Source organism: Watersipora subatra, chromosome 9 (genome assembly GCF_963576615.1).
Source record: "Watersipora subatra chromosome 9, tzWatSuba1.1, whole genome shotgun sequence".
NCBI classification, from domain to species: domain Eukaryota; kingdom Metazoa; phylum Bryozoa; class Gymnolaemata; order Cheilostomatida; family Watersiporidae; genus Watersipora; species Watersipora subatra.
Genome location: NC_088716.1, coordinates 55,250,291 through 55,263,589, shown reverse-complemented (window position 1 = coordinate 55,263,589; position 13,299 = coordinate 55,250,291). Strand labels below are relative to the sequence as shown.

The following is a 13,299-nucleotide window of genomic DNA, read 5'->3' as shown; positions in this document are numbered from 1 at the left end:
ATTTTAAGGCAGATTTTATCATTATCAATATACTTTAAATTAATTATTAAATTTTAACTTTTATAATCGCAAATTGACATAAAAAATAACATGTGATATAGCCAGACCTGCCAACCCAAGAGTGGGGCAATGCGTGAGATTTGGTTTTGGGGCAATTGATGTATCAATGATAGTATATATAAAATTGTGGAAATTGGGGCAAAAATCTCACGCATTTTCGTTTTTTCTTTGGGGTGATTGCGTGAGTCTCACGCCCAAAGCGTGAGAGTTGGCGGGTATGGATATAGCAGAAAATATACATCCGTGGTTACGCATATTACCTTGGTTGATACACACATTATTTTGCTCAAATGCTAAATTTAAATCTGTGAAGTTATTATATGTCAATGTGTTGCCGCATCTTCTTTGTAGGCATCCATCACTCTCTCTCTCAAATGGATTATGACTATAAATTGAAATGTTCAAATAAACGAGTCAAGGTTGAAGATGTTTATGAGTTCGAAGGTTGCAAGGTTGGCCGGGGTACATATGGACACGTATATAAAGCTAAACCTAAGGCAGGGTGAGTCAGCTGAACTAGTTGTTCTGTTATGTATTGCCAAACTGTCGTTTGCGTTATTTTAGTGCTTTTAAAATCTTTTGGATATTTTAGAACTGAAGAAAAAGATGATGAAGCAAAAGAATACGCTCTGAAGTTAATTGAAGGTGCCGGAATATCAATGTCTGCTTGTCGGGAGATTGCGGTACGTTGCTTTCTTGGAGCACTCTTTAGTTTTTAAGAATACTTATATAAGAGATATTGCCCTATCAAGTTAGCCTATTCCTGCGCAACACTTGGTAAACATTGGTGAACACTCATTATAACGGGATCTGTAGCATATACTACTGGCATAGTTAGATAACATGAATTCAGGGCTTGCTTCATCATTAATAGGTATGATCTTGTGTTTGCATTTTACATACAGTTGCTGCGAGAACTCAAGCACCCAAATGTTATCACACTGAACAAGGTCTTTCTTTCACACGCTGACCGCAAGGTCTGGCTGTTGTTAAACTTCTCTGAGCATGATTTATGGGTAAGTAGACAGCGGTGAACAAGGTTTTTGAAGCACTTTTAAATTCTGTGTTTGTCTCCATCTTAGCCAGATCTCAAAACAAACTTGAACTTTCATTGAATTTTGCTAGCAGTATTATAAGTTAAAACATTAACAACTTGTTCATTTTTGATCAAAAGTAGGATTGTTTCTCCTTACTGATAAAATGATACAATTATCTTCCCTAAAATGCTAGCTAATTTGTAATAGCAATGCGTTGTTCACAGCTTCTGTAAAACGTATATCTGAAAAAATATCAGACATCAGTCATTGGGTTTTAGCAGTTGATATCCCAAAATTGTCTGCCACTAAATGCAATTATGGCATAACACTGCAACAAGTTACCTCATGGGTTCAAATATGAATGGCACTGGCACATGAGCAAAAATTTCTGGAGAAGTTACACATTTGAGCATTGTAGAATTAATTTTTAATAAAAAGAAAAATTTAGTTGTAAAAGATTGAAATACCACAGACATAGCAATGAAAAATAATTGGAATTTGGGCTTAATTTACACCATTTAAATATTTTTATTTTGTTGACTGGAGTTCACTTAAAATTGTTTTAACTATTGAAACCTAACAATGAACACATGTTTTGAATTCTGCTATAGAGTATTATTATTGGCTACTCAAACACACTTTAGAGTTATCTGCTCATGATTAAAATACGTTTTCGAGCTATCTACTAGCCTGTCTTGACAAACAGTTGTTTTTGCGGAGTTGTCCCCCGTTGAGCGGTGGAGCAAAACAACAGCTTGTCACAAGACGCACTGCACTTGATGCATCAGCTGCACTGAAAGAGAGTTGTTCTCTTCCATCTATGCGGCTTGGCCACGATGTTATGTCGGTCACTTCATTGGTAATCATAACGGATTTCGCACAAAAATTTATTTAGAAAAAAATAAGATAACAACGTTTAACCAGTGACCAGTCTTTGCGATAAACTTTAATAGAACTTAAGAATAAAATTAATTAAAAATAAAATCAATAAGAACAAATAAAACTGACTGATACAAAAATACAAATAAAACTGAATGAGTGCACAAATAACGACATGTTTAGTTGCTGTTGTTGCCTAAGTTCTACTAAAGTTTACTGCAAAGACTGGTCTTTGGTTAAACGTTTTAATCTTCTTTTATTCTACATCAATTTTTGCGCGAAATCTAGTATGATTACCAATAAAGCGACCGACATAACATCGCAGCCAAGCCGCATAGACGGAAGAGAACAACTCTCTTTCAGTGCAGCTGATGCATCAGGTGCAGTGCGTCTTGTGACAATCTGTTGTTTTGCTCCACCGCTCAACAGGGGACAACTCCGCAAAAACAACTGTTTGTCAAGACAGGCTAGCTATCTACTCAAACATAGAATGCACTTTCATGTTGCCTACTCTAGTCTAGAGGCCTTCATTTGGGGGCATCTATGAGATTGTGATGGAAAAACCTAACAGACGAACTTGTTGCTTTGGAAAAGTGTTTACTTAGAGTACTACTTAACTCTATTTGAAATTCTCCGACCGCCTTATTTGATTACTCAATTACTTAGTCAATTTGTTTATGGTGTTTTTTGTACCAAGTAAATTCTGTCACAACTTGAAATTGCTGGAGGAAATAGTTCTATAGAATATAGTTATTCCATGTTTTTGAACATCGAAAAACTGTAATGTCTCATAACTTACACCTTCCTTGCTGGAAACTCTTATAGCATATAATAAAGTTTCATCGGAATGCCAAAGCTACATCAAAGCCAGTTGACGTGGCGAAGGGAATGGTGAAGTCACTTCTCTATCAGATACTAGATGGCATACACTATCTGCATGCAAACTGGGTCCTGCACAGGGATTTGGTCAGTTTCTCCTCATATCTCTTAATCTAATTAAATCTCATACTGTGGGCATCACTTAGGTTGTCCTCATGTTTCCTCAAGATCTCCCCAAACTCACTCCCAAAAGGCCACTGGCCCTTCCAAAAGGAAAAACTAAACTTGACTTATTTAATTTAATTGACTGTACCGTAACGGTAGTATTATAGGTTTTTATCGACAGGTTTTTACTTTTCTCAATTTCACTCGGTTTATGGTTCATGAGTACGATAATTTTACAATAAGTTAAGGGAGCACACGCCTTCCGTGTCAGTTTTCATCAGTTCTTTTCATTTCTTAGTTTTGGTCAATTCTGCGAAGAAAAATTGTTGCAAAATATTCCATTTATCTAAAATAAAATAAAACAAAAATAATCGTTACTATGTGTATTAAGAGCGGTGTTAGAGATTAGGATAATGATAGCTGTCAATGAGATTAAAACCAGAGACATTCAGCTTGGTATATCGACACTTCAACGTCTGTGCCAATAGACTGCCTTTAAAGTATTTATGAATTATTGGGTGGTTACTTATTCTCTGTGCTGACGACCTCTGACGACAAACTAGCTTGTCTTGGTACTAGTATATATATAAAAGAGAGCCCAATACGTCGTTTTCTCTCACAAGTGCAACAAGAGGGAAAACGATATTTTTAAGGATAACCGCGGGATTCTCATTATTGAAATTGAATTTGAGAATTTGTACTGACTTGAAACTTTACATTATATATATTCTTTACGTTGTACGAAACAAAAACTCAACATAAATTCTTTACGTTATGTAGAATTTGTTTTGGGAGGTATACATTATAGGAGTGTCTACCGTAATTTGCTTATTGTTATAATGTGTAGCTTGTCAATGTAACTATGGACCAAGCAGGGCTAGCACTGGTTGTACCGCTTGCTAGAAATATGAAAACTTTGTTTGCAGAAACCAGCTAATATTCTTGTGATGGGAGAGGGGCCTGAAAGAGGTCGTGCCAAAGTCGGTAAGTGAATGCCAACATCATATCCATCATACACTTATATTTAGCTCATATCTGAGTTTTTGGTTGAAATAATTGCCAACCCACTAGCTGGTTCTTTCTTGCAGCTGATATGGGATTCGCTCGTCTCTTTAATAATCCACTCAAATCACTAGCTGATATGGACCCAGTGGTAGTGACTTTCTGGTACAGAGCTCCTGAACTTCTTCTAGGAGCAAGGCACTACACTAAGGCTATAGGTGAGTGTCAAGGTTGCTATTAGCGTACGTTCAACAACCTACCAAGTATCAGTTAGTTGAAGCAGCTGCTTTAATACGGCTAATTTCTCACCTTCCCTGTTCGTGCTCATTTCTATTCAGAATTTTGTTATTTTATCATTACAAGCCTGCTTAGTACACAACTAGTCACTATGGCTGGCCTGAACGTTCACTAAACTGTTTGTTAGTTGTGAGATGTTGACGGCCTCAATAGCCATATGTTTTAGAATAATTACTTCTTCATGTTCTTTAGCTTTAGATAGTTCATGTAGAGACAACTCGTGTGTAGTTATACGTTTATGTCCAAAACTAAGTTTACCGAATTTCCTTTTTTCCAGATATCTGGGCAATTGGCTGCATTTTTGCTGAGCTCTTAACCTCAGAACCAATATTCCACTGCCGGCAAGAGGACATTAAGACATCTAACCCGTATCACCATGACCAGCTAGACAGGATATTTAATGTCATGGGCTATCCACAGGAAAGAGACTGGGAGGACATTCGCAAAATGCCAGAATTTCAGGCTCTCCAAAAAGATTTTACAAAAAATAAGTGAGTAGACTGAGAACTCGCTATCTCTAAATGTCCAGCTTGAGGAACCATGTTTTGATAGAGAGTTCATCATAATAGTCTTTGTATATGGATACTTTCTGTAGGATGATATGCAGGCTGCACTCTAAAAGCAACATATGTATGAGAGGTTGTGTCTGAGAACAAAGGATGCATGAAGATGTCTTCTTACTATAGTCTAAAAGCATGTATGCATGTAGATAAACTAGGTCTATCTATGAGAATAATTTGGCTGCTATTACAGCTATGTTGGTTCAAGTCTCGGAAAATATATGGACAAACACAAAATAAAATCAGATACGAAAGCATTCCAGTTGGTAAGTGTTGCACTCACTGAGCGTTCTATCATTGATAACAATCTGGATTGGTGCTAACAGCTCTAACTTATATTGTTACTCATACTGTCTTTTTGGTAGTTATGGTACGTTTATAGACATTTTATCTTATTTTGACCTCTTTTTTATGAATATGGTAAAAGTTGTGCTTCTTAAAATCATAACAAGTGGAAGAATTCTGCTGGAGTTAGCTTGCGATTTCAGATTACAAATTGAAAATACATCAAGTTGTTGGCATTTCCATTTGGCCCTATTCTGATGGCATTAGCAATAGTGTCATTATGTGCTGGCAGTTACAAAGACTACTTACTATGGACCCAAATAAACGACTTACTTCTAGCAAAGCCATGGAGGATCCCTACTTCCAGGAAGATCCTAAGCCGTGTGCAGAGTAAGTGTTATTCATCAGCTATATCACTGCTGTTTTTGTGACACTCAGCCTGTTGGAGGTAGTCGAGGAACTTTTTAGAAACAATGTCAAAGTTAAACTTTGACTAGAGCAGGGGTCTGCACCTTTTTCCACTCAAAGAGCCATTTGGACGCCTTTTCCGCAAGAAAGAATGCAGTGGGAGCCACACACCCCCTTTGATATTTTTATATCAAAAAATATATATATTACATATAACGTTTTTGTGTAGCTTTTAATGCTTGTATACCATGTTTACACCATAAAACGAAAAGGTTTGGCATGTATAATGATTTAACTGCTGAGAAAACTAAATTACACTTTTGCAAAGAACAATAAAGTAGCTAATAATAACTTGAATGTAACGTGAAAATATTACGTTGTTTTAAGGTTACTTTCAAGAAAGATTGCAACTTCATGTTTAATTCAGTCCTTCTTTAAACCAAACCTTGAACTTACATTCCAACTGCAGCAACTGTGTGCTGTCATTTGACTTTAGATTCATCACAAGCATTTGAGTACGCCACAGCTTTATTGATGTCTTCTATTTGCTGCCTGGTGATGTTTTCTGCCATTTGTATATTTCTGTCTTTAACCGTTTTTGCAGACAAGGTCATATCTCTGATTTTCTGCACAATTTCAGTCTTCTTTTTAAAGTACGTGAACAGATGCTCAGAAATCTTAACAAATGATTATTTTATATATTCTCCGTCGGTGAACGGCTTTCCATGCCTGACTATTTCTTGATCGGCTACAAAACTAGCATATGTAGTTGAATTTGTAGACTTCACCCTCTTCTTAAAATGATTTTTGCTCAAATTAGCCTTACGCATAAGTTCCGAAACAGCCGTTTTTCTCTCATCTCCCTCTGGATATTTTTGAGCGAAGGCTGCGTGTTCATTCTGAAAGTGTTTTGCGACATTTGACTTTTTGTTGTTTGCAAATTTCTCATTACATATTAAGCAAACTGGTGAACCAGTCTCATCAGCAGTAAAAGCAAACGAATCAGCCCTCGTAGGATTAAATGCTCTATTTTCTTCTGTCACTTTTCTTAGTATTTGCCAGAGTTTGTCTACCTGGGGTAAAAAAACCAAGAAATTTCATGCCGGCTGGTGGAACTTTGGCGGTTTTATTGGCGCATAAATAATGACGCATAACAAGCGACAATGTTTGATTTATCACCATAATTACATTTGTTTAAATTATACTACAAAATCTAGCGATAAAACTTTTATATTTTCATGAATTACTTGATATGGTAGAAAAAGAAAAAAAATCCAAAGTCAGAGGCAGCCGCAGTGAGGGGATGGAAGAGCTGCGGGTTGCTGACCCCTGGACTAGAGCATTCCGAAGTGGACGTAGTTTTCTCAATGTGGCTATACAGATTAGGTGGCTGTTTTTAATGGGTTGAGTGCAAGCTTATTGGCTTTCATGAAACAGTTGACCGTGATGTCTGAAATTATAGGCCGCTGGCAAACCGGGTATATCAGTACGTGTTTAGACAGCGGTTGTAATTGCATTATTGTAGTGTGTTCGAGGGTGGACCTATACCCTACCCAAGAAGAGAGTTTTTGTCTGATGAGGATAATGAAGACAAATCAAGCAGCAAGTCAGCAACAGGTGGAGCTAACAGCACACATGGACCTCCAGTAAAGAGAGGGAGGGTAGTTCCACCCAGCACAAGTAGTGGCACAATGAATAACTACGTACGTTGATATGAGCACTCTCTCTCTTTTTCTTCTTTCTCTTTTTATGTTCTAGTTTTTCCACACTCCTTATCTTTCTGCCCTTCTTTTCACCACTCACCCTCTCTCCACTCACCCTCCCTCCACTCACCCTCTCTTTACCCACCCTCTTTTTTATTCTGACTCTCTCTCTATCCATCCTCTCTCCACTCACCCTTCCTCCACTCAACCTCTCTCCACTCACCCTCTCTTTACCCACCCTCCCTCCACTCACCCTCTCTTTACCCACCCTCTTTTTTATTCTGACTCTCTCTCTATCCATCCTCTCTCCACTCACCCTTCCTCCACTCAACCTCTCTCCACTCACCCTCTCTTTACCCACCCTCCCAGCACTCACCCTCTCTTTACCCACCCTCCCTCCACTCAACCTCTCTCCACTCACCCTCTCTTTACCCACCCTCCCAGCACTCACCCTCTCTTTACCCACCCTCCCTCCACTCAACCTCTCTCCACTCACCCTCTCTTTACCCACCCTCCCTCCACTCACCCTCTCTTTACCCACCCTCTTTTTTATTCTGACTCTCTCTCTATCCACCCTCTCTCCACTCACCCTTCCTCCACTCAACCTCTCTCCACCCACCCTCTTTTTTATTCTGACTCTCTCTCTATCCACCCTCTCTCCACTCACCCTTCCTCCACTCAACCTCTCTCCACCCACCCTCTTTTTTATTCTGACTCTCTATCCACCCTCTCTCCACTCACCCTCCCTCCACTCAACCTCTCTCCACTCACCCTCTCTTTACCCACCCTTTTTTTTGTTTTCTCCCTCAACCTAACGCTGCCTCCATCTTTTTCTTTTCTCACCTCCCCTACCCCTGTATTTTCTTTTCACCCCCTTTTTGTGTTCGCAAGTATAACAGTTTTGCTTTCGGCCATCTTATCGCTATGACTAATGGGAAGTTGCTATCTCGTGTCTTATGTGTAAAGCTGAGTGTACAATTTCTCATTGCTTGTTACAGCAGAAGCACCATCATCAGATGACGAGCATGGGGATGCATTCAAAGTCGGGCTCAAATCAGTACACCTTCAATTGAATCTCATACCTCTATCCTATTCAAATACTCAGATATTTATCACATGGTTAAGGGACTATCCAGTACGTCCATTCTATTACCTACAACAATCCAGTTCTTTTAAATCTCCATGTGTTATCTTTATCAAACCTTAAACTTTACCATTGCCCATTGGTGTGTGAGGGTGCCCATTGGTGCCTGAGGGTGCCCATTGGTGCCTGAGGGTGCCCATTAGTGTCTGAGGGTGCCCGAGGATACCCATTGATGCCTGAGGGTGCCCGTTGGTGTCCGAGGAGTACAGCGAGTCTTTCAAACTATTGCCTATACAAGTTATGATATTGTGTTAACACAACATCTGGTCATTATCTATGGAGATGTGTTCTCCAAAAGTAGTTGGTATGTTGCTTTTTAATCGAAATATGTGGTCTGAAAATCTATGAGCAGAAAATGACATAATAAAACATGGCCACCAAAAAGGAGAAACTGCGTTGTAAAGACATATAGCAACACTAGACATGGGAAAGTCAAAGCACACTTGAGCAAGTTCGTGGAAGCCAACATTTGAGATCTCACGAAATTGAAAGGCTATAGGAATATAAATATACAGAGCTGACTGTTTGAGGTTAGCCCAGGAAGATTTGTGCTTGAGCTCAGCGAAAGGCTTCTGTCAGTCTAAATCATCTGAATAGCTTCTAGCAGAAGGACAGCCGCTAAGGCTAGAGACAAGCTTACGCTTGTAATGTGCTATATATTATTCACTAAATAGTCAAAAGTTTATCTTGATGCTAGCTCTATTTTCTTAGCCATGGTTTCTTGGTAATCTGGCTACATTGGGGCCATTCGTATCGTCGTTGATATTCTGTATGGTTTGGTGTGTATTCCACCTGCGTATAAATACATAAAAAATTGTATGAGCGGTGTACTTCATTGTTTGGCTCTGTCAGTTGAAGGAAGTATATGATTAATCATAAAAATATAATACTTATTCTAAAATAGTGTGATTTCTTTTAATTTATGGGTGGTTGTGTAAAACCTGCATTTAGAATTCCTTTAAACAAATTGTTATTTGCCAAAGTACAAACATTGCAAGAGCCTGCTGAACGACACAAGCTAATCAATTGTTAACGATTTGTATGCTCTAACTAATGACTAGCTGAAATTACCTTTGCTGATGGTCTTCCGTACAGAGAAAAGTCTGGTGTTGGGTTTATGTTGTAATTGGTCACCTTCTCGGCTGGATTTTTCTTGTTGTATCGCTTCATGTATTCAGTTATTCCAGGAAAAGTTGTGTTTATTCCACAACGTTCCTGAATAGATTTAGTGCGAGGCCCTGTCTCAGATCTCATCACATTCCCATGCATCGGGTTGAGGCTGTCAGCTGACATGTATCCAACTAATAAGTGATAGTAGTGTGTTGTAATACACAAAGTATGGTGCTCACATTGAATCACAAGATGAAGATTTTGAGCCATTTCGTTTGAGTCTACATGTATTTATATTTTAGCCGCTGTCATTGGTTATGGCCAACATCTCTCTTTGCTGATTACTGGGCTGGTGTAGTATTTTTATAATTGTTTCCAGTTTGCTCTGCTGTATACTTGAGTGCATAGAACAAAGTTTTAGTTCAGTAACAGCTAAGCAATGCAATCCAAGTCTTTCAAGCATATTCTATTGGAGAGCAAACATTAGTGGTCATAGTTTATACAGGGCAGTGCAAGGCTAAGCCAGAGTGAAAAGCTAACTGTCACCAGTTACAACAATGATACTTAGCTTGAATCCTTTTAAATTTGTTCTTTAGTTTAGAGTGATTGCCTATTACTACCGGTTTAATGATTGGTGATAATATATAACACAATGCATTGAACCGCTGTGTTTTCTTAATAAAAACTATCCAACATTAGCTAGGACGATGGTTAGTCTATGTTTTACTATCAGAGACTTACCATGTGTGTTGGCTCTCTTTTTTGGTAGGCTAGCTGGAAGGTACACTTGTCCTGTAATCAAACAAACACTTGTAAAGATTTTTGTATCTTTGCGGGATCAATCCTAATTGGCTCTTACATGAGGAAATTAAATCAAGCAAGTCTAGTCATGATTTAATAAAGTGACAGAGGGCACTCATTCAATAATATGTCACTCTTACCTGGTGCTGATATATCAGCAGAATGTCCAGACCTGTTATAAGACGTTCTCTCTGCCGGGTTGAGCCAAGCCATACCAAGCTTGGTTGGATCTCTTGATCCTCGCGTTAGATTATGTCGGTAACCGGTGTATCTATCTGTTACGCCAATATAGTCGCAAAACTGATTTATCCTCCCCTGTGCAGACTTTGCATAAGGGTGCAACTCCTGCAATAAGGTCATTTGGTGACACAAGCTGGTTAGCAATGCGTGTCCTAACATGGATGCGCTTTTAGCTATAACTGGTGTTTAGCCAAGATTGAAAGAAACTTGGAGTTGTTTGTCTATGCATATATATTGCATGGGGTATTGAACTAGATGAGTCACAAAAATGTGCAAGTTTAGAAGAAACAAACAGATAATAACTTATATACAGATAATCACCAGACAGCTTATTAAAACCATTGCAAGGTAAATAAGAATGAAATAGTGCACATTGCAGAATTTAACTTACAGACCAACCGATGAGAAGGATTAGCCAAAAAGCTTTACTATACCTGAGCCATCGTATTACTCTGTAACAGTTATCTAGGAAATCACAGTGAAGAACCCACAAATAATGAATACTACATGCTATCAATAATGATCATTTATAACAAAGCAACTCTGGCTTGTATTATCAACTTACATTCCAGTGTTTCTAGAATTGGAATCCTACAGCAAAAATCCAAGCTTATATTAGATATTGCCTTACCTTCTTAATGCTTCCCAAACCATCTCCGGCCCACTGGTGCATTTCACGAACTTGATTTTCCTGCAATGTCTGTACTTTCGGCACTTCGAAATTGCCTCGATATTGACCAACAAATGCATTGCCTTGTGACATTCGATTGGCAGAATCTAAAATTGAAGATTTTGATGAGTTTATGTCATGCAGAAGAAAATTAGATAATCATTGCTGTGTAAAGATACATACTGAAGGCCTTCATTTTTGAAAGTAATGAGTTCATGTGTAATAAAATTCACAGATCATCTGTAGTCTGATGACCTTATGAGAAAGCCACTTGGAGCGTTATTTGAAACTGCAGACTGAGGTCTACAGACTTTTGGCTGATGTGACACAGGAGCATTTGTAGTTGAATGCCCTTCCTAGCTCTATCAGTGGTCCTTGTATGACTCAAACTACCAACCTACTGATCATAAGTCGGCATTTAACTACTGACCTAAGAAAACTATTACTAACTGTATTCTTTTCATATCAATAACTGCTACTGCATATTTAATAGACAGCAAGCTTTCACATGTTCCTCAAACTCAGTTATATAACTGATGATAAATGTTATTATATAAAATATAAGAATATAAAATAATATTTTATGCCAATATATAAAATATAATAATATCAAATATATATAAATTTGTTTATATAAATAAGTGCTTTAACTACCGCATTATTTCAATCTCACTGCTAATAGAACTCTAAATTTTGTTCAAATCTTGACTTAGTGCAATTTTTAATCTTAGTTTTAGTATTTTGGTGAAGTATTTGTTAAGGAGATAACAAAAGTTATTTCTGACCTGCTTTCTCTTTGTTGATGGCTTCCAGATCAAACTTCTGTCCCCATTCTTTAGATGAGTTTAAAAATTCCGAATCCAAAGCCATATGATTGACACCATTGCCAATGTTACCCATCTCTCTGTCCAGCTCATGAGTAACGTAGTATTGGCCACTAGAACGGACATCTCGTAAATTGCTCTTTAGATCGCCTGCAAGGTTTTATCTGAGTATTTTCTGTTTGCATTTAGAGAGCTTTAGGTTATATAAAAAAATTCCAGTTCACGCATTTTCTATATTGCGCCAATGCTTTGCAACTTCAAGAAAATACAAAAATGTCTACAAATTTTAGCCACCAAACAACCATATTGATGAAGAGGAACTATTTCACATAGAATAACAACAAAATAACAAATTTAAATAGTCTTACAATTTATTATTTTTTCCTTGTCAATAATTGTCATTGCATATTTAATAAACAGCAAACTTTTACATTTTTCTCATACTCACTTTTACAACTGAGCAAAATAAGTGCTCTAACTGTTGTATTATTTCAATCTCACCTTTTATAGCACTCTAATTTCTGTTCTAACCTCGATTTAAAGTAAACTTGAATTTTAGTGTTTTGGTGAAGTATTTAGTAAGGCGCTAACAAAAACCATCTCTGACTTGCTTTCTTTTTGTTGGCTTGGTTGCTTTAGATTATAAAAAAATCAAGAATTATTCCAGTCCATGCATTCTCTATATTGTGTCGGTGCTTCCCAACTTCATCAAGTAACAAGATCTATGTGTTTCAGCTACCAAACAGCCATATTGACAAACAGGTTTCTTTTCCAATAGAATAACAACAAAACAACAATTTTAAATAGTCTTAGTTGGTACAAATGGAAATTTGACAACTTTATATCGCTGCAAGTATGTTTATAACAGCAATGATATACAGCCCCCAGTGGGGGCTGTATATCATTGATAACAGCGACATTCATTGTAACAACATTTGAATATAGATTAACTAACCAGATGCGCATGTGAAGCTGCGATTTACTTCTGGATGTAAAACTGACGCCATTTTAACATAAAGCAAAGAATTGTTAGTACTTGAATAAATACGCTTCCTAAATTAAATTCGCGATTAATGTGCAGGGCTGAGAGCCATAGCACTACAAAAACTTGTACGATTATTGTTGCGTAGCAACATGAACCGAAAATGAAAAAATTGTGACACATATTTGACATTGAAAATTTCAAAGCCTGTGTGCCCCGTTAGTTATACATATACGTTTGGCTATGATTAAACGTTTCCGAAATCACTGCACCTACGACTAGCCAGTATATAAGACTTCTCAAGAGCATGAAA

General features: G+C 37.6%; 2 protein-coding genes across 3 annotated transcripts; one reads left to right on the top strand and one right to left on the bottom strand.

The window, feature by feature from the left end:
• Positions 1–411: 411 nt before the first annotated feature.
• Positions 412–8,354, top strand: LOC137404603 (cyclin-dependent kinase 8-like). 2 transcript variants are annotated; one of them, XM_068090823.1, is made up of 11 exons: positions 412–562; positions 653–743; positions 966–1,076; positions 2,802–2,942; positions 3,887–3,944; positions 4,049–4,180; positions 4,537–4,750; positions 5,013–5,085; positions 5,397–5,494; positions 7,038–7,215; positions 8,214–8,354. In XM_068090823.1, exons 1-11 carry the CDS (start codon positions 435–437, stop codon positions 8,286–8,288), a joined length of 1,299 nt encoding a protein of 432 aa, XP_067946924.1. In that variant the 5' UTR covers positions 412–434; the 3' UTR covers positions 8,289–8,354. The 2 variants fall into 2 exon arrangements, with proteins under 2 accessions (XP_067946924.1, XP_067946925.1); XM_068090824.1 differs by having other exon boundaries at positions 2,802–2,867; positions 8,217–8,346.
• Positions 8,355–8,536: 182 nt separating this feature from the next.
• LOC137404605 (uncharacterized) lies at positions 8,537–13,092 on the bottom strand. Its single transcript, XM_068090825.1, has 7 exons — positions 12,960–13,092; positions 11,966–12,154; positions 11,142–11,287; positions 10,411–10,615; positions 10,211–10,261; positions 9,431–9,660; positions 8,537–9,151 (listed from the first exon to the last, which is right to left on the bottom strand). The coding sequence occupies exons 1-7, from the start codon at positions 13,009–13,011 to the stop codon at positions 9,059–9,061; spliced, it is 966 nt and encodes a 321-aa protein (XP_067946926.1). The 5' UTR covers positions 13,012–13,092; the 3' UTR covers positions 8,537–9,058.
• Positions 13,093–13,299: the final 207 nt, after the last annotated feature.

What these genes read in the sequence shown, in the direction of transcription:
- LOC137404603 (XM_068090823.1), top strand. Translation starts at nt 435, where the DNA reads ATGGATTATGACTATAAATTGAAATGTTCAAATAAACGAGTCAAGGTT. An exon ending in GATCCTAAGCCGTGTGCAGA is followed by an intron (nt 5,495 to 7,037) that starts GTAAGTGTTATT and finishes GCATTATTGTAG; the next exon opens with TGTGTTCGAGGGTGGACCTA. An exon ending in GTGGCACAATGAATAACTAC is followed by an intron (nt 7,216 to 8,213) that starts GTACGTTGATAT and finishes TGCTTGTTACAG; the next exon opens with CAGAAGCACCATCATCAGAT.
- LOC137404605 (XM_068090825.1), bottom strand. Translation starts at nt 13,011, where the DNA reads ATGGCGTCAGTTTTACATCCAGAAGTAAATCGCAGCTTCACATGCGCA. An exon ending in CAGCTTCACATGCGCATCTG is followed by an intron (nt 12,155 to 12,959) that starts GTTAGTTAATCT and finishes AAAACCTTGCAG; the next exon opens with GCGATCTAAAGAGCAATTTA. An exon ending in AAAGAGAGCCAACACACATG is followed by an intron (nt 9,661 to 10,210) that starts GTAAGTCTCTGA and finishes ATCACTTATTAG; the next exon opens with TTGGATACATGTCAGCTGAC.